The sequence below is a fragment of the Miscanthus floridulus genome, chromosome 4, assembly GCF_019320115.1.
Source record: "Miscanthus floridulus cultivar M001 chromosome 4, ASM1932011v1, whole genome shotgun sequence".
NCBI classification, from domain to species: Eukaryota; Viridiplantae; Streptophyta; class Magnoliopsida; order Poales; family Poaceae; genus Miscanthus; species Miscanthus floridulus.
In genome coordinates, this window is record NC_089583.1 from 60485041 (window position 1) to 60506972 (window position 21932).

The 21932-nt window shown below is 44.2% G+C and overlaps 2 protein-coding genes across 3 annotated transcripts; one reads left to right on the forward strand and one right to left on the reverse strand.

The window, feature by feature from the left end:
* The first annotated feature begins 1419 nt into the window (after positions 1-1419).
* Positions 1420-4711, forward strand: LOC136551554 (uncharacterized). Its single transcript, XM_066543092.1, has 2 exons — positions 1420-1792; positions 3509-4711. The coding sequence occupies exons 1-2, from the start codon at positions 1513-1515 to the stop codon at positions 4474-4476; spliced, it is 1248 nt and encodes a 415-aa protein (XP_066399189.1). The 5' UTR covers positions 1420-1512; the 3' UTR covers positions 4477-4711.
* A 430-nt stretch (positions 4712-5141) lies between these two features.
* Positions 5142-21207, reverse strand: LOC136549723 (mediator of RNA polymerase II transcription subunit 14). 2 transcript variants are annotated; one of them, XM_066541114.1, is made up of 9 exons: positions 20520-21206; positions 17489-18562; positions 14864-14961; positions 12338-12512; positions 11203-11812; positions 10957-11091; positions 9794-10770; positions 8045-9093; positions 5142-6519 (listed from the first exon to the last, which is right to left on the reverse strand). In XM_066541114.1, the coding sequence occupies exons 1-9, from the start codon at positions 20772-20774 to the stop codon at positions 5721-5723; spliced, it is 5172 nt and encodes a 1723-aa protein (XP_066397211.1). In that variant the 5' UTR covers positions 20775-21206; the 3' UTR covers positions 5142-5720. The 2 variants fall into 2 exon arrangements, with proteins under 2 accessions (XP_066397211.1, XP_066397210.1); XM_066541113.1 differs by having other exon boundaries at positions 10957-11812; positions 20520-21207.
* Between the last annotated feature and the right edge of the window lie 725 nt (positions 21208-21932).

The window sequence follows — 21932 nt, forward strand, 5'->3', positions numbered from 1 at the left end:
CAAGGAGATGCACATGCATGAGCAGAAACCAATTAAAAGTGATCAGATATTCCATGATAACTAACAGCACTTGTATTTCTTGTTGAGAAACAGAAGTTTTTCATGGAAAGAAAAAGAATAGAACGGACCATACTTGATGTAGTCGTCAAACAGGACCAGCGAAAACTAGCATATGGTGATTTTTCCCCCGCGAACGCACCTGAGCGCACATTTCATTAAGAGGAGCGATGAAGTGACCCGACAACTAAGCTAAGGAGGGGCTTATTAGCTGGTTCAGTTCACTGTTAAAGGTGTGTTTGGTTTTTGGATATAGGAGATACAACGGTCTAATTCCTGTTTTTTTTTTTAATAGGACGGTTCTAGTTTGGTCTTTGTTTGGAGGGATACGGTGATTCCTCTTTTCTGTTTGGTCGAAAAGGATTGGAGAGATGGGGCTGAGGAACACTCTTTTCATACCATTAGTCACAGTTAACTTGGGTAGTATCGATTTGTTCCTCCTCATCCTCTCGCTCAGAGACGAAAGAAGCACCGCTACTCGCTGAAAGAGCTCAACCTCACCCACGGTAGGGGCTCGGCCACCACCCGCTCAAGGAGCTCGACCTCGATCACGCCAACTCGCCAAGGGCTCGGCGGCCACTCACGATCACGCCTTGCCTTCGCCTCCCACATCAAAGATGATGAGGTCGGAGTAGTGGCCCTTGCCCCGTTGGGGCCGAAGCACTATTGCCTCCTCACCAGACTACCCTGGTGTCATATTCTCAGCCTGATCGGTTGTGCTTGTTGCGTTAGCAGCAACCTGAGCGAGCACGTCCTCTGTTTCCAAATTCTTTCGCTAAGGTTTGCAAACTTGTGAACAATTACAGAGTAGTTGTGTTAGATGCAATGGTTTGGAATTTGGACAATTTTAACAAATAGCGGTTCCAATTAGATAATAAAGATAAAAAGAGCATCTTGTGTTGTATATGAAAATAAGTATTAAGTAATATATATATATATATATATATATATATATGGAAAAAATATATTGTACTAGTACTAGGCAAAATACATGGCATTTAGGGCGTGTCAACAATAAGAAACTTTTACCATAAATGTCACTTTAAACAAAGGTAATGAAATATGATGAAGACATATTGATGGTCAAAGTTGAAAGGAAAACTTAACCCACAAGAATCTAAAACAGTGTATATTTGTAAGTGGAGGGAATAATAATAAAATAATGAAAATACCATGGCGAACTATCATCCACTCGAGTGTTATCATAATCGAGGAGTCAATCTTTCGAATGTCATTTTTGCATTTTTTTTTCATTCAGCCAGGGCCATTCTATTCTATTCTATTCTAGCATAATTGAAACACAGCCCAACTGGGCTTCCCTTGTTTCCATTCTGATTTCTGTATAAATCACCAGTGCATCGCCTCTCTCTGCTCTCGTCTCGTGTCCCCGTCCGTCTTCCCTCCATTTCCCACGCACAACCGGCAGCGCCAAGAACATCTCATCGAGCTCTGCTCATGCCGAGCGACCATCCGGAGCCGCCGTCGCTGGCGCCGCTCGAGCTCCAAGCCGACCCGGCGCCGCCGCCGGCCAAGGGCGGGGGCAAGATGCACAGGCTGCTCAGGTCGGCCTTCAAGCGCGGGGACTCCGCCTCGTCGAGTAGCGGGGACGAGGCGGACCAGCTGAGCCGGTCGTCGTCTTCGGCGGCGAGCAGCGGCCGCACGCCGTCTGGCGGTCGGGCCGGCCGGCGTGGCGGCGACGGTGACCGGTCCAGTCGCGAGAGCTTCGAGCTCGACGGTGAGTGAGACGCGCGTGATTCTGATTCCTTGTTTTCAACGAAATTTGCTCGGTTGATCGCATCCGGATTCCTTTTTTTTTTTTGTGCGAAATTTAGCGGATCTTTTAGGCGTATATTAGCTAAGCACATGATGGCAAGCCTAGAACTAAGGCAGTGACATTGTGTAATACTAGAGCTAAAGAGAGTGTAATTTCGTTCTCATTCTCACGACTGAATCTGAATCGCCGCATTTGAGAAAGATTCGGCATTCAATTTGGAAAATGAGGAGTTCAACTGTAAATTGCACAAGTTGAATGCAACAAATATACAGTTGTTCCACTTTTATTTTTAAGTTACGCAACGCAACAACCTTTAGCTCGCCATTGGGTTGTCATGGCCTTGTTGGATGCTGGAACTTCCAAGGCTCTTAAACTTAATAATAATGCCTTTCTTTAATCATAAATTGGTCATGTACTCACGACAGGGACGTTGGGAATTTATATTTTGTGGTACGCAACATCAGTCATTTCTGTATCTAGTTCAGAAGAAATCAAAGAGAGCTAGGATCATCTTCTTGGAAGTTGCATGACCTTGTCAATCTTTCTTGCTAGAAGCAGTTTAATCTTCCGTAGAGGGAGAGATAGGCCTGAACATCTTGCAAATTTTACTGCCTACCTCACGAGAAAACTGAAACAAACTCTCGCTTCTTATGAAGTTGTTATTGTCCCGTGTGAAACTAGTTGGGCATGACAAATAAGTCTCTTTCCCTCTTGCTGCTTTCTCAGCTCAGAAAGTCTAACAAGGAGGTAGTGGCTTTTATTTCTGCCAGCCCTTTTAAGGTTCTAGAGCTTGATAACAGCACCTTGGGACCCATGATACCGAATTGGCGGCTTATACTGCGTTGGCAGCAGTCCACATCCATTTGTCAGTCCCTTTCTTACAGGGGCAAAATGTCTTATGTGCTCCTACATTTGGCAGTGCAGGTAACAGTGAACGCATCTAAAACATAAAAATAATGACAAACAGATAACTTATGCAGTACTTTTTTTTGCAACCCATAGTATAGATGCAGACACTCATGCACTTACTAAAGTTTTTTTAAAAAAACAATTTGGAGAATAGGAATGAGAATTTGGCTTTTGTATCTATAAAAAGTTTGGTTGAGTGGTACCAACAAGCATGTTTTGAGCTCGGTGACATTGTGAACGTCGATGTACCGATGCAAGTACCAAGACTACATCTATTATGACCTTGTTTGGATGCATGTGTATCTGCTTCAAAGAGTGGAATAGAATGTAATTTAGTTTAATTCCACTCCAATCCATTTTAACACATGTGGATTGAGATAAATACATGTGCATCCAAAAAAGGCCTATGCTGGATGACCTGTGGTCAGCTTCTTGTGGGTATTTTAGTACTTGTTGATCCTGGATCCAAGGCTTGTTCCATCATTGCATTTTTCTGTTGATTCTTTGCACGGTTTTCTATCTTCATTATCATGCATAATATAAATATACTACCTAGGTTGCAAATTGGCTTCTACAACAGTATTGTCAAGTGGCTGATGGTCATGACCTCAAACAGTTGGAATATGCAGGATTCCAAAAAGAAACACTACCTCTTGTACTTCAGTCTGAATTTTTTACATCTAAAACTAGTTGACTCTGATTTTTTTTAATAACTAATCGATGAATACTTGCCCTGATCAATATCAATATGCTATATATGTTTATAAGGTTCTAAGAACGGCAAGTTGCTGTCTGCGCTGCGCGATGCCAAGATCGGACACGCGTACGAGCCGTTCCCGTGGGAGAAGAAGATGAGGGAGCTGCTGCCGGTGCCGGAGGCAAGCTGCTTCCTCTCCCTGCTGCTGCTGCCCAAGGCGACGGACGGGTCCAACACGCGTTACAACTCCCTCGAGGACACCCTGGCACGCGCGGACGCGTGGCTGCTGTCGTCGCAGGCCTCCGGGGTGCCCGTTGTCTTCATGAACGTGCAGACTGAGGCGCTGCTGACCAAGATCTCCGGTGAGACGGCGGTGTCGACGGTGAACATGGCCTCGCTATCGGACCTGGCCGGCATGGCGAACGCGAGCCTGTACGGCTTCGAGGACTACCACGGCGTGGACATCGGCGTGGTGCGGGCCGTGCGGCTGTGGTACACGCCGGCGGTGGGCGAGGCGGCGCTGGAGCTGCGCCTGCGCCAGGGCGACACGCGGCTGGGGTTCGCCATCAGCCGCACCGAGGAAGGGTTCATCTACGTCTCCTCGGTGGCGGAGGAGGGCACGCCGGGCGTGGCGTCGGCGCGGTCGGGGCTCCTGGAGCTGCACCGCGCGGCGCGCAGGGCGTCCAAGCTGCTGGTGCTGTCCCGCGTCGGCGGCGAGAAGGTGCTGCCCTGGATGGTGTCCACCGCCGGGAACGTCAAGTGCTTCGACACCGTGTCGCTGAGCCAGAAGCTGTCGCTGCACCGTCACGCGCTCCGCCCCATCACGCTGCACTTCCTCATGTGGGACCGCGACCTGGCCGCGGCGCTGCCTAAGGATGCCGACGTAGACAAGCCGCCGCCGGCGCCTCCTGTGCACCTGCTGCCGTCGCCGCTCGACGTGGCGGCTGACGACCTCGACGGGCCTGGGCTCGCCAGCAAAGACTCGAGGGACTCGTCGTTTAGGTTCCAGAACATCGACCTCCCGGACAGCTGGTTGTGAATTATGGAACCAAATTTTTTCTTTTTTCCCAGAAGTTGAGAACTGTTAATTATGTATGTATAAGCATGATGTCAGTAATCAGGTGAGCATCATACTCATACCAAGGTGTGTTGTTGGCATCGCATCATGGTTCGTGATGTGATCAAATGTGTTTTATTGTAACCGCGAAAGCATCACAAGAAACACATGTTCGATGAGCAGGACACGGTAACCGGCCGTTGGTTACCACCAATTCATAATATACATCAAAAGGTTCAACCCATATTCAAATAGAACCATCCCGGCAGTACCTCATCTACAATAGGCACCGATAGATCCACCGTTATCATGATTTAAACTCTGATGACTAACAAGCTTGCCCATATGCCGGTTAACATGATTCAAACTACGATGACTACAAAGCCTATCCATACGCTTCCGATCACAAGGACCAGCACAAAATTTGTTGATCCGAACAAATTACTCACAAATATCTGCTTCAAACAACCTCATGGGCAGAGTGCTCACAACATCAATTTCCCAGCCACGAGTAAGGAATTTGAAATACTACGACAAGATAGCATCCTCTTATCTATCCTGCCATCCAGGCATCAATTTGGAGCAGATTTAAACATACTAACTACAGAAACATCATTTACTAAGATGAAGCAATAGAAAACAAAACGTTGAAACAAGCTCCAAGCAATATATTTTGCTGTCCCCAATCATTCTAAACACAACTACAGATGTCCTGCTAAGGGAATGTCAAATGCGTCAGTCCCAAGTCCAGTGCCAATTTATCATGTACAACACCACACATACCAGATCCACCCATGTCTATGATTAACAAACACCCTACAGATAGAAGAAAGATAACGACTCCTAAATGAACTATCCATCAGAAAGGCAAGGGGAAAAAAAAAAGAAGGAACACGATTACAGCAGTAGGTGATACAGACAACCAATTACCCAAGATCCTTTTGCATCCCTGTGAGCAACTGCACCTTGATACATTATTACCCACCCTAGCTATGTTACAGACTACACCTTCAAATGGGCTAAGTAAAGGTCCATAAGAGTCAACCGACACCATTTATACTGTACAAAATTGTCATCTGAGCAAGCCTCAGGCTGAGAAACTGTCACTGCTAACAAATGTGATAACTCCTTTACATGTGCACGTTAACAAAGCCAAAGGCCATGCTGAATATGACAGACGGTTCATCAGCAATGGCCTTGTACAAGAAAGCTCATTCCAAGCAAGCTCATGATGCAGTAGAGCCTGCAGAAAGTGGGCCATCTCTTAGCTGTTGTAGACAGAGTTGAAGCTGCTTTTGGATCATCTCGGCAACCATTCGCAGCCTTCCTTGGCCCACCTCTCCTGCTACACCAGACCCATTCACAGTTTCCACAGCTCTTGAAACCTTTTGCTTACATCTTTCCCACTCCTCAAACTGCAACCAGCAGGCTCTCCCACCATGGCTCCCATTCATAGCAAGGAAAGCTATATGATTGTTGTCCCCAAAAGAATAGCGAAGTTTCACAGATACACAATATGGAAGCCAGGCAGCTCCACCAGCTACATTCATGTGAGGAATGAGAGCATGGTCAAGTACAAATGTCAGGGCAAATTCTACTGAACTGTGTGCTCTATCATGATGAATATTACTCTTGGCTAAAGTGCTGTTCTCTGTGTTATCAGCTGCAGCTGATCCTGAGTGATTCTCCAAACAAAGTTCGATCCGAGCCCTCTGAGCGGTAGCAATGTCCCCGTTAACCGGGGAAAGACCTTTCTTCCATGTAATCAGCTTTAAAAACTCACGCAGTACTGAAATTGGCAATGTAAGCAAAGTGATAAAAGAAGCAACTCTAGAAGCATCGTATGGTTCGGAGGCAACACGCCTGCTAAAGTAGTCACATATTTCATTGATTTCAGCAGCTGCTAGCTCTTCCTGAGCATTGCTCTGAGCTTGCTGCTGCTGTTGCTGGTGGTGAAATCTTTTCACACTCAAGACTTGTAGAAGCAGTTGAACGCGATGGACACTTACTGCAAATACATATCCTCTGCAATATGAAATCAGGAACCAATTTACTGGCAGTCCCAAACGGAAATACTCAACTCAAAGGAAAGACAAGAAAGATGAGTCATTTTAAACTGCTGACACCTGACACTAGCAATTTCTCATCTTATAACTCTGGCCTAAGCTCAACCAATTACAGGCTGATAGCACCAAATAAAATAAAAAGAAGAACACCACTTATATTCAGTAAAAGAAGAAGTCTACATAACCCCCCAACTATTTAGGATGGACTACTTCACCCCCCCCCCCCCCCCCCCCCCCCCCCCAACTATAAAACCGGATTTTCTACCCCCTGAACTTTCCAAAACCGGTCAAATAACCCCCTAAATGGTTTTGGACGGTGGTTTTGTCTTTTTCTTTTTTTATTTATTTCTGCTGAATCTTTGAAAAATCATAGTAAATCACAGAAAAATCATAAAATGGAAAATCCAATTTTGTTGGACTTCACATGAAGTAGATCTACACGGTGAACATATAATATGGTATGCTTTAGTACAAAGTTTTTTGCTGTAGTTTTAGATCTATGTTTTTCTGTAATTCATTGGAATAATTCATAGCTGCAGCTTCTATGGTCCAATTGTGGTGAAATTTTTATGGTGGGCTAATTATTGTATGCTTGAACTTTAGTAAAAATTTCATACTCATTGGATCACGTATAACTTAGTTATAGATTTATTTAGGTTTATGCTTGTTAAATCTATGCTTTATGTATAACTAAGTTATACATGATCCAATGAGTATGAAATTTTTACTATAGTTCAAGCATACAATAATGAGCCCACCATAAAAATTTCACCACAATTGGACCGTAGAAGCTGCAGCTATGAATTATTCCAATTAATTACAGAAAAAGATAGATCTAAAGTTACAGCAAAAACTTTGTACTAAAGCATACCATATTATATGTTCACTGTGTAGATCTACTCATGTGGAGTCCAACAAAATTTGATTTTCCATTTTATGATTTTTCTGTGATTTACTATGATTTTTCAAAGATTCAGCGGAAATAAATAAAAAAAACAAAGACAAAACCACCGTCACTGTAGCAAAACCACCGTCCAAAACCGCTTGAAGGGGTTATTTGACCGGTTTTATAGTTTAGGGGGTGAAGTGGTCCACCCTGAATAGTTGGGGGTTATGTAGACTTTTTCCTTCAGTAAATAATGAAGTATAGTCTTAAGGTATCAGTAAATACCACAGTACATATTCGACGCACATCTGTAACATGTCAAATAGATGAATGCATATATAATCCGAAGGGCAGATATAAACATAATAAAGTACTATTTCCAAAAGGTCAGGAAACTCTTTTTTTTTTTAGGGGAAAAGGTCAGGGAACTCAATATCGCTAAGAACCAAAACTTCCATGAACAAAACTTCCATGAACCAAAACTTCCACAGAAATTAAGGATCCTGAATCTTAATTGTGCAGCGGAAAAGTGAATAACATAGACTTTAAATATGATGCTAGAAAACAAAGGATACTTTGCCAGTTTATATTTTCTTACCCGACATAGAACCGGAGCGCAGGCTGCTCTTGATCCAAATTCAAGAGAGCACCCTCATTGTCCTTTAAGATTGATCCTAGTATTTCTTTCAAAAGTTCAGGCAATTGTGCAAACAACCATAGAACTCCAAGGTACTTTAGGATCCCTCTCAGCACCTTTTTAAGAGCTGCCAAAGGAACCCAACCACCACCATATCCACCATCATCCCCCAGCCCTATAAAAGCTGTGTTTAGTTCCCCTTTCATGTGAACAGGGAGACCAGCTCCAGCAGTAAGTCGCACAGAAGCTCCACTAATACCAGAAGCAAGAGCCGAAGAAGCCAACATGGCATTTCCTGCTCGACTCAAACTGGCTGCTACATGGTTAGCAACACCAGAAGTTGGCCTGGACATAGAAACACCAGGGGTAGCACTTAAACGATTTGCACTAGGAGCAGTTTGTGGAGCTCCAGCATTGTTATTTAAGTGTCCACTAGCCTGTGTAGCATTCATGAAGTTGGGTTCAAGAGCATTTAGACCCTGAGCAACATGTTCCATTATGAAAGGCCGGAACTGTGGACATGGCAACGATCCACCAACTGAAGGTCCACCTTTAGGAGGAGTAGCCGGCTGCAGCCAAACCTGATCCCCAGCAAAGCAGCGCATGTCAACAGAGAATTTCTTGCGATATATAATGCGTATCCAGTATGGCCCACGAAGTACGACCGAAACATCAAAAGGCAGTAATGAACTGGGAACAAGCCCAGGTCCACCCCGTCCAGCAGCTGAAAGCATTGCAGCAGCATGAAGATTATGACTGCCTAAATGGGCAGCTGCAGCATTTGGGGGGACAGGTGCATGATGTATGGTTGATGAAGATGAACCATTTGCTAAAGGCCCTTGTGCCAGGATGTTCGGCTGTTTTGGCATAGAGCTATATCCAGATGAAACGGTAACAGGCATCCTTGCAGGACGTATTGCACCTCCAAGGGCAAGTAATGGTCCTGCTGTAAACCGAATGCAATCCAAGAAGGATGCTACCTCTCCACCATTCACGAAATCCTCCAGAAACTGCATTTTTTGCAAGATTGATTATCAGATAACGAGGCAAATAAAGGCAAACTTTATTGCAAGATGATTGAGTAATCTCACAGAAACTTTATGCCTAAGCAGAGAGCATAAGCTTTTGTACTCAGGTTTCACCTATTTATCAACAGCGTAGTGAATGGATGGAAGCCAATTAGAATGACCCATCTGGCACTGCCAGTAAAGCAGATCATAGGAATTGTACAGTGAAACAACAAAAATGCCAGCACTCATTTATGCTTCCAGACTACTCGATAAAATAATGATGCCATTATTAAAGGATAAATGCATAAGAAAAATGCTTCTTGCGAAAGCAAAAACTAGCAAGTATGCAACTGTGCAGTGAGTACATGTCAGCCTACACAATGTGATTTTGTCCACAGAAGAATGTTCAGACATCATTTCCAATTAAAATTGACAGTCAGAATTAATGTACAGCACGCTGAGGTTTGGATGGAACTACAAAGTGGCTAAGCAATGTTTAGAAAAAACATCACAATACAATAAAAAGGCATAAACAGATAGAATTTTTATTATTTCAAGTAAAAGCCTTAATATGCATTTGAGTAACCAGGTGAACTTTCAATGTCAAAATGTATTCATGGCTGTAGATTTGATGTTTTAAGATCCAAAGTACACATCCAATGTGATTGATCCAGGAAAAAAATGGAAAAGGAAGATAAACCTTTGTGTGTGGCCAAAGCTGATCTGGAGAAACATGCATCGTGCAACCACCCTTAGCAATCTCCCATTCAACAACTACGTGTACCATAGGCATGGTGCCGTAACTAAACCATAAGCTCATTAGACCGACAGCTTCAATCCTGAATGTCTTTCTCATCTGCTCAGATAGCTTGTCAGCAGCATCACTGTTACCTTTATTAACAGATTGTGATTTCACCTCCATGGATAACTGATTGTCATCTAGCTTGTCATCAAATTTCACACCAATCAGTCTCCTCATTCCACGAGCAAAGGAACGAGCATTTGAAAGTCGTCGTAAATCTGACACAAGCTTCTGGACACTATCTGCCTCAACAGTGTTGTAAATTAAAACAACACCATTGGAATCAAATGAGATATGTGAATCCATTTCTGAGCTATTCGCAATGCGAATGCCAACACCCCATTGTGTTGTGGTGCTTCCTCCATTAAGTTCCCAAAGTTCCCTGAAATGTGGATCATTTATCCTAACATCCCAAGACATGCTTCCAGCCTTACCAAGGCGCAAGCATATATGCTTCCAAGAATCATCTTGTGCAAAAGGTAATCTTAACCAAAGATTCGACGATGGTGTCCGCAGACCAACTTCTTCCACATATGGAATGGCAAGGGAATCCATCTGAGCAGTTAGTTGAGCATGTTTGATGCATAATGAACAGTGTCTTATGACATGTAGTAGCACAGAAGCATATATAGTTGCCGGAACACAATTATTTCTTTCCGCAAGAACATCTCCATAGGTGAGGCTGACTCTTGATTGCAAATTAGAAAAGTGTGCCTGCAAAGACAAGAGATTCTGCACTGATTCTGATTTTTTTATCCGCTTTCTTGGCTCACTAGCTTGCAGTCCTCGTAATGAAGGGATACTTGGTAAGAAATCTGAAAGAGAGCGCTTCCTAGATGCACTATCAGAACCAGCGGTGATGAGCTTCTCTAATCCTGAAAATTGCCCAAGTAAGATAGCATATATTTGAACAATATATATTTCCAATGAAGCCGTAATTTAGTTCACAATAATGGTTACCAAAAGTTTTACATCTCAAGCTGTAATCTAGTTCACCATAATGATCACTAAAAGATTTACATCTGACTCTAATATATAGAAGAAAATTTTAGTAAAAATACCTCCGGTTATAGTTGAAGATCCAACCAAATGACCAGGCATAGCGTTCCCAAGATTCCCTGAATGTGAGCTTTGAGCAGGGATTTGATTGCTGTTATTATTGCTTGAAGGTACAAGCTGAACTGATTTATTTACACCTGCAATATCATAGTCAAATGGAGAGCTTAGCAAGCACAGGTCATGATTAGAATTAGAACCTGACAATTTGGTCATAGACATTACAGGGCTTGAAGAAAATGTGTTTGTACCTTGTAAATGTCTAAAATTACTTGGGAAATAGCTATTCAAACTGACACTAGGATGAACTTTTGCCATATTATTAGCTTGGGTATGAGATAAGCTTCCATCATGCATTGGTGAGACAACCCTAGCATTCATTCCTGGAATATCAACTGAAAGAGAATGATTATGTGCAGCAGTAGAACCACGTTCATATTCGAAAACCTCATCAACAATAGATGAAAATGATGGTGAACAAGCAGGAAGTAGCGGAAGAGGCTCAATTCCATTCTGGACAGGAAGATCACCCTCCATCATGTCAGCAGGGTCCACTAAACTTTGTAGGGCCTGCAGCTTCATATCAAAAGGATTTGCATTCGTCTCATTTTTAAGTATTTGCATCTGTCCTATATTGATTTTGTTAAACCTGATAGCTTCTTTCGCATCTCCATTTGCATTAGTCTTATCATTTGCATCACACTGTGTCTCAAGCAAATGAAAAACAGGCCTGAAGTCCTTATCAAGTTGCATCAACAAATAATAGGCATTTGCACAATGTGGAAATCCCATGACCATCAAATCTGAGCCATGTAATATGGTCTTGGGAATCTTCAGAGTGCCCAGAGACTGCTGATAGACCTAGAATAAAAACAATGTAGTTTAGCACTTTACCTTTGAACAAGCAGACTTTGGCATGGTCCAACGAGTCATCTGATAATAAACCGTAGACTGCCTTATATTCCATACAATGAACCAAGCAAACATCATTTGTACTGTGTTTCTCTTTTCAGAAGCTAAAAGAAATTTCCCACATCCAGAAAAAGCACCATTTAATTTAAACAAGCATTATGACTGCTAAGTCATACTTAAAAGGGTGTCATCTTGTGATCTCCAACATCATCTCACTGATTCCACAATAATATAATTATTATAAATAATACTACAAAAATATACTTGAAAGCATCATATTATGAAATTGAACAAAGCATATTCATCATCACATGTCACCAATTTAAATATTTGTAAGGATATTACTGATCAAAAGTGCAGGTGTGATTGCATGCATCCAATGGTACTTCAAATGATACGCAAGAAGCAAAGATGACACCACATCCACTAAGTGAAAAGGTTAGACATCATGGTATGTATAAACACATAAACAACCTTAAGGCCAAAAAAACTTCCAGATGCAGCAAATAGATGGAGGATGCTCCTGGTCCTTAAGCTTGAAAAAACCTCGGTAGCTGATGTACTCCCTTTGTTTAGAGCTTCCTCACAGTCCATAATCGCAGCACGGGGTAATATATTTTCCGGTGATTGGAGAAGAAAGCGGCCACTCCTATTTTGAAGGGAAAAGGAAAGAGTCACAAAATTAGGAAGTTGAAAAATGCTAAACCAGGATTGTAGACATATATACATAAATATATCATTATTTGTGTCAGGTAAAAAAAAATGTGTTACTCCTACATGATACTCCCACCTCCGTTCCAAATTATAGTTCACTTTGGCTTTGTATCAAGTCGAACTTTTTTAACATTGACCAAATTTATAGAAAAATGCACCAGCATCTATAACACCAAATTAGTTTAATTAAATCTTACATGCAATAAGATTTGATAGAGCATTTATTTGAGAAGTAGATGTTAATATATTTTTCTAAAAACTTGGCCAAAGTTAGAGAAGTTTGACTTAGGACAAAGTTAAAACTGAACTATAATTTGGAGCGGATGGAATATCAAGTATTTAATGGGTATACATATTATGGGCCAAATATTGGCATAGTATTGTAAAAAGTCTATCCGAGCCCTGAAAATTAGGACACATCACCTCTACCCCAAAACAAAAATGGTCCAAGCGCACCCCTTATGTAGAGTTGTTGTTAGAGGCGTATGTCATGGGCAATTAGAGGCAAATCTTGCCTTAGTTGGCTGATTGGGTTAGTTTGGAAGGTTGGGGGAATAATAGGAAGGAAGAGAGGAATTATAGGGGATGATTAGCCATGGAGGCTATTTATATGTAACCTGAGGATTAGAGAAAAGCAAGAATTAGAAGGAAAAGCCTTCTCTCTTGCTCGGCCATGGGCAAGGCCCCCGGCCGGCCGCCATAACATCTAGCAGCCACATAACATTTGGTATCGGAGATGCCAGGTTCCGATGAGCCGCCACTGGATCCCATCGCCAAGGCGTTGGCCGACCTCGCCCAGCAGGTGGCATCTCTATTGGTGCGTCTGGAGATCGACCACCACTATCACCATAACTGGTGCCCAGCAGATCCAAGCCGAGGGTGAGAAGTTGCAGCAGATCGAGCAGTCGACGGACATCACGACGGAGCCAGCGAGGAAGATGCTTAGCCGTCAGGTGTTAGCGGCGGTGCGGCTGCAGGCTGCTGCGCGCGGCCTCCTAGCGCGTCGACGGGTGCAAGAGATGCGCGATCTGCAACTGATTCAGCCCCGCACCCCTTCGCAGCTCAAGTTGTGCATCACTGTGTGGAGGACCTCGATCTTGTCCGCCACGTTGGGGATCTTGGGCATGTGGTTTCCCCCGCGGGCGGCCGACGTGCTATTTCCCCCACGAGCGGCGGGTCGGCGGCGCACCCCTCGCCGTTCTCCATCGGAAGCCCTCCTCTCTTCCCTGTGCGGCGCGGACCAGGAGCCATCCGGCGGGTAGAAGGCATGGGGTCACAGGCAGGCACGCACCGCGTAGCGCCGCTGCATTCCGCCACCGGCCTGTCGCGAGGTCGCCTCCGCTAGTCGCTGTTGCGACCACTCCTAGGTCTCGACACCCGCCAGACTGCGCCATGGGATCCAGGTGGCCATCCACGTGCGCTCTCGTCATCTGGATGGTGTCCACCTTCCAAAGAGGATGAGCTACTTGCCCAGGAGGGGTGTAGTGTTAGGCGTATGTCATGGGTAATTAGAGGCGTATGTCATGGGCAATTAGAGGCAAATCTTGCCTCAGTTGGCTGATTGGGTTAGTTTGGAAGGTTGGGGGAATAATAGGAAGGAAGAGAGGAATTATAGGGGGTGATTAGCCAGGGAGGCTATTTATATGCAACCCGTACGAGGATTAGAGAAAAGCAAGAATTCAAAGGAAAAGCCTTCTCTCTTGCTCGGCCGTGGGCAAGGCCCCCGGCCGGCCCCCTCTCTCCCTCGAAACCATAGCAGCCATAGCATCCACATAACAGTTGTAGGCCACAGAACATAAACCGCTTGGCTGGTTTTGCCGAGTGGTTTTCTTGCATGGCAGGAACAGATGGATCCTTTTCACCCCACAGGCTATGAAGATGATCCAATAAAGCTCCCATCCCTTCTCATTCAATGCCTTGAGTAGTGATGAATCTATCTATACTAATTACTAACTCACTACTTCAAACACACCAAGACCAATCAAGTTAAAACTAAATAAAACTTAGCTTTGCTAACATGGACCTTGATTTTTTTCCCCATATGGAACTTTTAACGACGCCAAAACGACAATCTAAAACAACAATCTGCCACCACGTAGACACACTACAGATCAATTATTTTTTTCCTCAATATCGTTTAATGATTGACATTTACAAAACGGCTTTTATCACACAAACTCGAGTGATATGATTGTGGTTGAGAGCTTTTTCTTACACAAAATAGGGATAATAATTAATAAAGAATGGATAGAAGTAAGACACTAAATCAACAAAATACTGACACACCTGATATTTATTCCAAGACTAACATAGGCCTGACCATATGCCCTTACTTGAAGCACTTCGTTCCCAAAACAATCTGTGAAGCCCTTCTTCTCTGCATTCTGTACAATTCATAAACATAAAAAATGATCAGTTCCGCAACAAATACTCTGCAACAACTGAAAAAAGTGCACACACAAGAAAAAAATCTTTTAAGCATCAGATGCAATTGGCGGCTGAAAAAAATCTACCATTCCATGTATGTGCCTGTTGGAGTACGTCAGGGGCCTATTGGGCCTGGGTTGGCTGTATAGCCCATTAGTGTTAGGGTTAATTAGAGATAAGGGTCGTTTACTTAAGGGTCCAATAAGTCTGGCTTGGGAGTCAAGTAAACCTCTCTATATAAGGAGAGGAGATGTATCAATCTAATCAAGCAAGAATTAAGAAGAAAAACCCTTCCCTCTTGCCCGGCCGTGGGCAAACGCTCCCGCGGCCGGCTCTCTCTCTCACCCCCGCAGCCCTAGCCGTGAACAGTACCCGCGATACTGTAGCGCGTCAGCCGCCGTCGCTACCCTCTACTCTCTCCTCTCAATCCTAACAACCACATAACATCTGGTATCAGAGATCTCTGGTTCGATCATGTGGTTCGATCATGTCCACCCCCTGCCATCAGCGCCAGCGCCAGCGCCGTCGGCCGCGTCGGGGTTGTCGTCCGCATCCTCGGGAGCGCCCCTGACATTGGAATCTTTGGCCGCCGGCGCCCCGACTCCGGGCGTCTTCTACGGCGGGGTGGTCGGCCCCTTGTTCCACGACGGCAGCCTGATGCCGACGCTCTCCGCCGCGTCGCCCTCGATGGACAGCACGGGCACGGCGCCCTCGGCCGCCGCACAGGCCCCGTTGGAGTTCGCCACATCACCAATGAAGGCCCCGGCTGCCAAAACTCCTGCAGTCTCATCACCAGCTTCGCCAACAACCCCGCCAGCACTAGTGTCACCAATGCAGGCGATCATCCATGCCCCGACATTGGCGGACATGGTGCCTTTGTCGCTGCCTCTACGAGCCACAGCACCGATCCCTCGAGCAGGGCCGTGGTTGTTTGCATGCGCTTATTCTCCGCCGGCTCAGCAGCAGGCCTTCAAAGCTCCATCGGTCGCTTGGAGTACGCCTCCAACACAACCCCGCTCGGCTGCACCCATAGCGGTGGTGGCTGCTCGTGGAGGGCACCATCAACTCCACGTGCAGGCACTCCATGGATTCGATCCGGGCGGATTCGATTCCACGCAGATCAGATGGAGCAGCCAAGTTTGGCACCTCAAGGAGGAAGCAGGTCTGCCATGGCGATCTTCTCTGGACCGCAAGGTCTTCCGCTCCAGCAATCGCCACAGCTCGAGGACGAGCTGTCTTCGAGGGGTGTAGTAGTGTTATGGCAAGTAGAGCCGGCCCAGGGGCCCACGTGGTACGGTAGCTGACGCGGTACTGTAGCACGTGAACAGATTAGATTAGATTGTTTGGTTTGTTAGGAAGGAGATATGTGGTTTGGTTTGTTAGGAAAAATATATGTTAGATTGATTCGGTTAGGATATTTCCTTAGGGGTCAAGTCAGTCATCTCTATAAAAAGAGAACCCTGTATCAGTTATAGTCAAGCAAGAAGCAACAATTAAGTTGCTGGCTTCCCCTGGGAGCCAGCCGTTCCTGCCCTCTCTCCCTCGCGTGAACAGTACCCGCGGGTACTGTAGCTCCATTGCCCCCTCTCCCTCTCAATCCCCCAGCCACATAACAGTGCCTCATTTATAAGGCAGATGTTCTAGACATGCATCTTGAATACGCAAGAGAGCTGTGTATCATTGCATTATGAAGATCTAGACATGCATCATTACCAGAATATTTTGGCGTAACCATTCAAAATTATTCATAGTGTTAGCAATTTATGCATTACAATGTTAAGGAAGAAAAAAAAACCTAATACAATTCAATGCAAATACACAACTAATCATGTTCAAGTGTGATATGAATATGCAAATAAATCTGAGAGCACAATGAATTTATCAGATTTTTTGTAACAGTCATCAAGCTCAACTAAAACAGCAAAGAAAATAAATTCTGAGAACTAGTGAAGCTTTTCAAAAATGTTCAAACCCACCAGTTAACAGTGATATTGTCAAAACATACGGACAGATGAACACGTGAAATGCATGGGTTAAGATTCTGACAGTAAAGATTATAGAAGGTACTATTCTTGATTTAATACCTTTTGTACCATGGTAGGTTCGAATGCTGTTTTTAGTCAAGCACTGATATGCTATTTAATCTTCTTTGACCCTAAATGATTCTCTATTTGCAACAAAAGATGTATGGATGACTAAATAGACTCACGCGCAGACACATATGTAATAACTATTCAGATTTTACACCAGAAACATCACACACAAGAACAGTAATCTCAATTTCAGTAGTCCTTCACATCGCTCAAACAATTTGTAGAAGTCCACAACAACTAAATATGGGAATGTAAGCATGTAAATTCCAGTTTAGGGGAATTTTTTTGTGCCAACAGATGCATAAGAAGTAAAAAATCTAAAAGGCAGTTTAGTCAATAGTAGAGAGGTAAGGCCATGCAAATACAAAATTTAATTATCATTCTAATATACCTTCGTTGGGTCCTTCGCTGCTGCAACATCTCGTGTCAAGACAACATCTTTTGGGGACTGAGAAATTTGGACATTTTTGCACAGTTGTCTCTGAATATTAAGAAGGCGTGTGTGCCTATTGCAAGCAATTGCTCTCAAAATAAGTTGTTCAACATCAATGCAACTTAGATCAAGAGAAAGGTTCGCCTCTTTATCTGTAAATGGATCGAGAATAAATGAACTATGCTGACACTTTATTTTCATGTCCAGCCCTGCCTCAATTTTGATAAATGGAGATGAATCAGGTTCTGTTGTGCTAGTGTTTTTCTCATCTAGCCAGTAATTAACTTTCAGGCCAGGTATCTTAAAACCACTTGAATCGAATTCCCCATCTTGAACAAGCTGCATTAGAGGAGTATTTCCAGTTTGTCCAGTGGCACTGTCAGAGATGAGTTCAGATCTTATGGCATCTTTCCACCTTCCCTGTCGAAGAACATTAGCCTGCCTAATAATAGTGTCCATAGCAAGAGAGATGCAGAACTCATGAAGTATAGCATATAGCACTGCAAACGGATTCTCAGAAGCTGCCATTCTTCTTTCTATATCATCACCAAGAGCAAATCTCCTACTTTGATCCAGTTTAATAGGACCCTTCTTCTCACCAACCAGTAACTCCATATGCAATATCCTCCATAAGTCTACATTACCACGGTAACCTAATGTAAGAACAACTTTAAATTCCCCATCCACACGGAAAACAGCTATCCCATCAGTTACTGAAACATTAGATACTTCTTTAGGTCTTGGTGTCACAAGTACTTTGTATCGCACGCTAGCGTCTAATTTCCGCAGAGCACACTTTTCTTCATCTGGGGAAAGTTTATTTTGACTTCCTATCTCTTCTATGCATCTTGGCAGCCTCTGATAACCACCTGTAAGCATGACTTCAATAGCAGAAGGAACATCGAACATAGGAGCCCGAGCCTGCTGCAAGCACTCGTGCATATAAAACAGCGAGTCGGCTGTTTGGGTGAAGCATGTCTCATGACTGTGGAGAGTTGATCCGAGCTGTTGACAATAATGGACCAAAGGAACCTGTGTAAATTCAAATTAGATATGTTAATGACAAAATACACTGAAATTAATATCCTCAAAAAGCTACACTAACAAGGAAAATTTCCATAAAACTTAGCTTATTATGATATCAAAGGTACAAAGGTTAATATATTAACAGAGGCTGTAAAACTATTAACAGAGGCTGTAAAACAAACTTTATTGCATCCCATACTTTATAAAAAATAAAAAGGCAAAGTGTGAAAGACTGTAAAGCTGTCGAGAAATTCCCTTCCCCAGACACCACCTTGTGTTGAGCTTTCAGCACTAGGTACACGGCTGACATGACAACAAAATTAAGGTACCGTGGGGCATATTTAAAGAAATCCATTGGCTCAGTGGAATGATGCAAAATGCCATGATATCAACTTCAGTACTTCTGAAGCTGTTGAGGAAGTGCTCTATGGACTAAGCCAATGCCATATCTAAGCTTGCTAGGGACAAAGAAAGGAAATATTAATCTTAAGGTAAATAGTAATCTCTCTGATTTCATTGCCCTTGTCTTTAACTCTTTTTTTTCCTAGGCAGTCTCATTTTCCTGTCCTACGTTTAATTACATTTGTAACAAAAAAAAAGCTATATGTCAATTAAATTTGAAACAGAAGGGTTTTATGGATGTAAACCAAATAAAGAGCAGCCTAATAAAAAATCAGAATACTTCATCTTGATTTTGTTATAGAACAAAAATCGCTTGCACTGTTGCACTAGAATTAGTTTGCATCAAATAAATAATTCATGACAGCATAACAGCCACATTACCACAGTTCAAACCATACAGTATAATATTATAATTTGAGGGATAATCCGAATCTGATTGTGTGCGGATGCGGGGGTAGGATATGGAATAGGCAAAATCCGACAGGCATGGATTATCCGCAAATTCTATACGGATTATCTGATGTTTAAAATAGGATATCCGACAGTTTTTCTCCCTGACTAAAGCCAAGAGGAATGTAGGATACTAGGATCTAAAATAAACTTGTTAGTTGAGAACTCTTATTTTGTGATGTGGTTTGATGTTCTAATTTTTTAATTGAGAATTTGCTGGCGGTTATTACTTATTGGTTAATAACTTTATCATTTGCGAATGAATATACATGTTAAGTGTTAATGTATTGGTGTGATAGACACAACATGGAATGCAATGCAAGATTAATATCTATTGCTTGTTCTTGTTTCTTTACTAAATCAATTCTTGACAAGCATATATTTCCCTACGTTTGCACATATTACTCGACTATTTAAATCCGTCTCCGATCCGATTCCATTCCATATCCGTACCACTTCCGACATCCAAAAAAATCCGCATCCACATCAGTGTACTATCCACTCCGCTCCGAATCCAACAAAGAAAAGTGGATTAGGATACAGGGGAGGCATTATCGGCTCTGAACCGACCGGATGACTATTCACACTATTTCAAGTACATTGTAAAATGGTTTTATTTCACTCCTCCATCTATGCCAGAGCACACCATGAAAGCATCAGAAAAATAATATAAGTTTCTAGCACGAAGCAAGGTGAGTTTTTCGTACTACCATCCAACAAATCAAAATAATCAAATAAATGAGTATGCCAAGATTGAACTGGATTACTTTTTGTCCACCAAACAATTTTTTACGTCCTACTAGGAACTGGAGTACAGACCCTACAAAATCAGAGACAAAATGCTAGCACAATCCATCAACAATCACCGATCTTCACTAGCCCACTACACTGCAATATGCCAACAACTACGAATATCCTTCTTTATACGCCACTCGAGCTAGATAGGTGAGACAATGCCACTAAACCAACAAGCCCTAAACCAGGATATTAGTATCAAGTTGGAGGCACTCACACAGTCACACCAGTCAAAATGAATTCTTCACATAACACAGTGGAATTATGACAAGGACACGAACAAGCAAGGGAAATAGAACTGCAGAGACTGAAGCACCTGCTGACACCACTTGGCAAGGACGTGGAGGCGAAGCATCCGCTGGCGCGTGCGTGTGATGAACTTGAGCAAGTCAATCTTCTTCTCAGTGTCGGACCGCTGCCAGCCGCCATTGGCTCCAATGCCAAGGCCCTTCCCCTCGGCCTCCGCCTGCGACTTCTCCACGAGCTCCCGCAGCGCGAGATACGACTCCTCCGCCGCACGCCGCACCACCGCGCCCAGCTCCACCGTCTGCTGCCCCAGCTCCCCCGCCATACCCGCACGCCCGGGCGTCCAGCAGCTAGGGTTTCAGCGCACCACCACCTTCACTTTCTTCAGTTCCTTCTCCTAGCTTAACTCCGCAAGGCGCCGGAGACGAAACTCTAGCTCTGTATTGCCAACGTGCGCACGCGTGGGCCGGGAGGAATCGCGCGCGGTTCGCCGAGCCGCCCCGTGAATAGTGGTGGGAGAGGGGGAGTGGAACTGAAATTGGAATCCAATCAATCAAGGTAGGGCTTCGGGAGGCGGCCGAGGATGACCGCGAGAAAGGGTGGAAAGGAGAGATATGGTGGAAGCGAGAGACGGAGGTCGCCGGTGGCGAAGCCGCGGCGGGGGTGCGGCCTCCTCCTCTCGCTCTCTCGCTTCTGCGATCGGTCAGGACCCGCCGGAGCCGCGTAGGGGGAGAGTGCGCCCTAGTCGACGGGCCCACGCGGAGCCGGAGGCGTGGCCGCCTGGGCTATGTGCCGTCCGATCGGGATGGAAGCCGAGGGATCAACAGCTGGATGGGGACGCTGCCTTTTCGCTTCTCTCGGACCGACCCCATGGCCATTGCAACACTCACGTAGAACCGTTGTGCGTGGAGGATCCGTAATCCTGTGTTGGTCTCTGTGCTCGTTAGCTTCGCTCAAAAAAAAAAGTCTAAACATTGTCCCCGTGGATTTGTTATAAGAGAAAAATATTGTTTCGGCTGAAAAAACAAGCTGAAAAGTACGAATTATAAGACAAACGAACAGAGCCTAAATGAGCTGATATGGTGTGAGATAGATAAAGATAGATAGGATGAAATAAGTTTTTATGAGGATGAAACCTGACGAGATCCTAACATATGGGTATGTTAAGCCTCGGGTTCAATAGTTTTCGACCGAAGAAGACCCCCAATAGATCCCTTCGGGATCGCCCAGGGACTCAGGAGCTATGCATATCGAGCATGCTCGAGCGCACCCTCTGACAAAAAGACCCAGCCAAGCCTGACTTGGCCACGACCTCAACTTGGAGCTTGGGGGCTCGTTCGAGCCCCAGGCTCCTGATCTACGGTGTATCCGGGCCTGGCTCTTGGCTCCTGCCTGGCTAACGACACTAGCCAAGGCCCATGTGCAGGAAGACAAGCCCCCAAGCTACTGATGCTCAAGGGCTCCCTAGCGCCGCTCTCCAGGC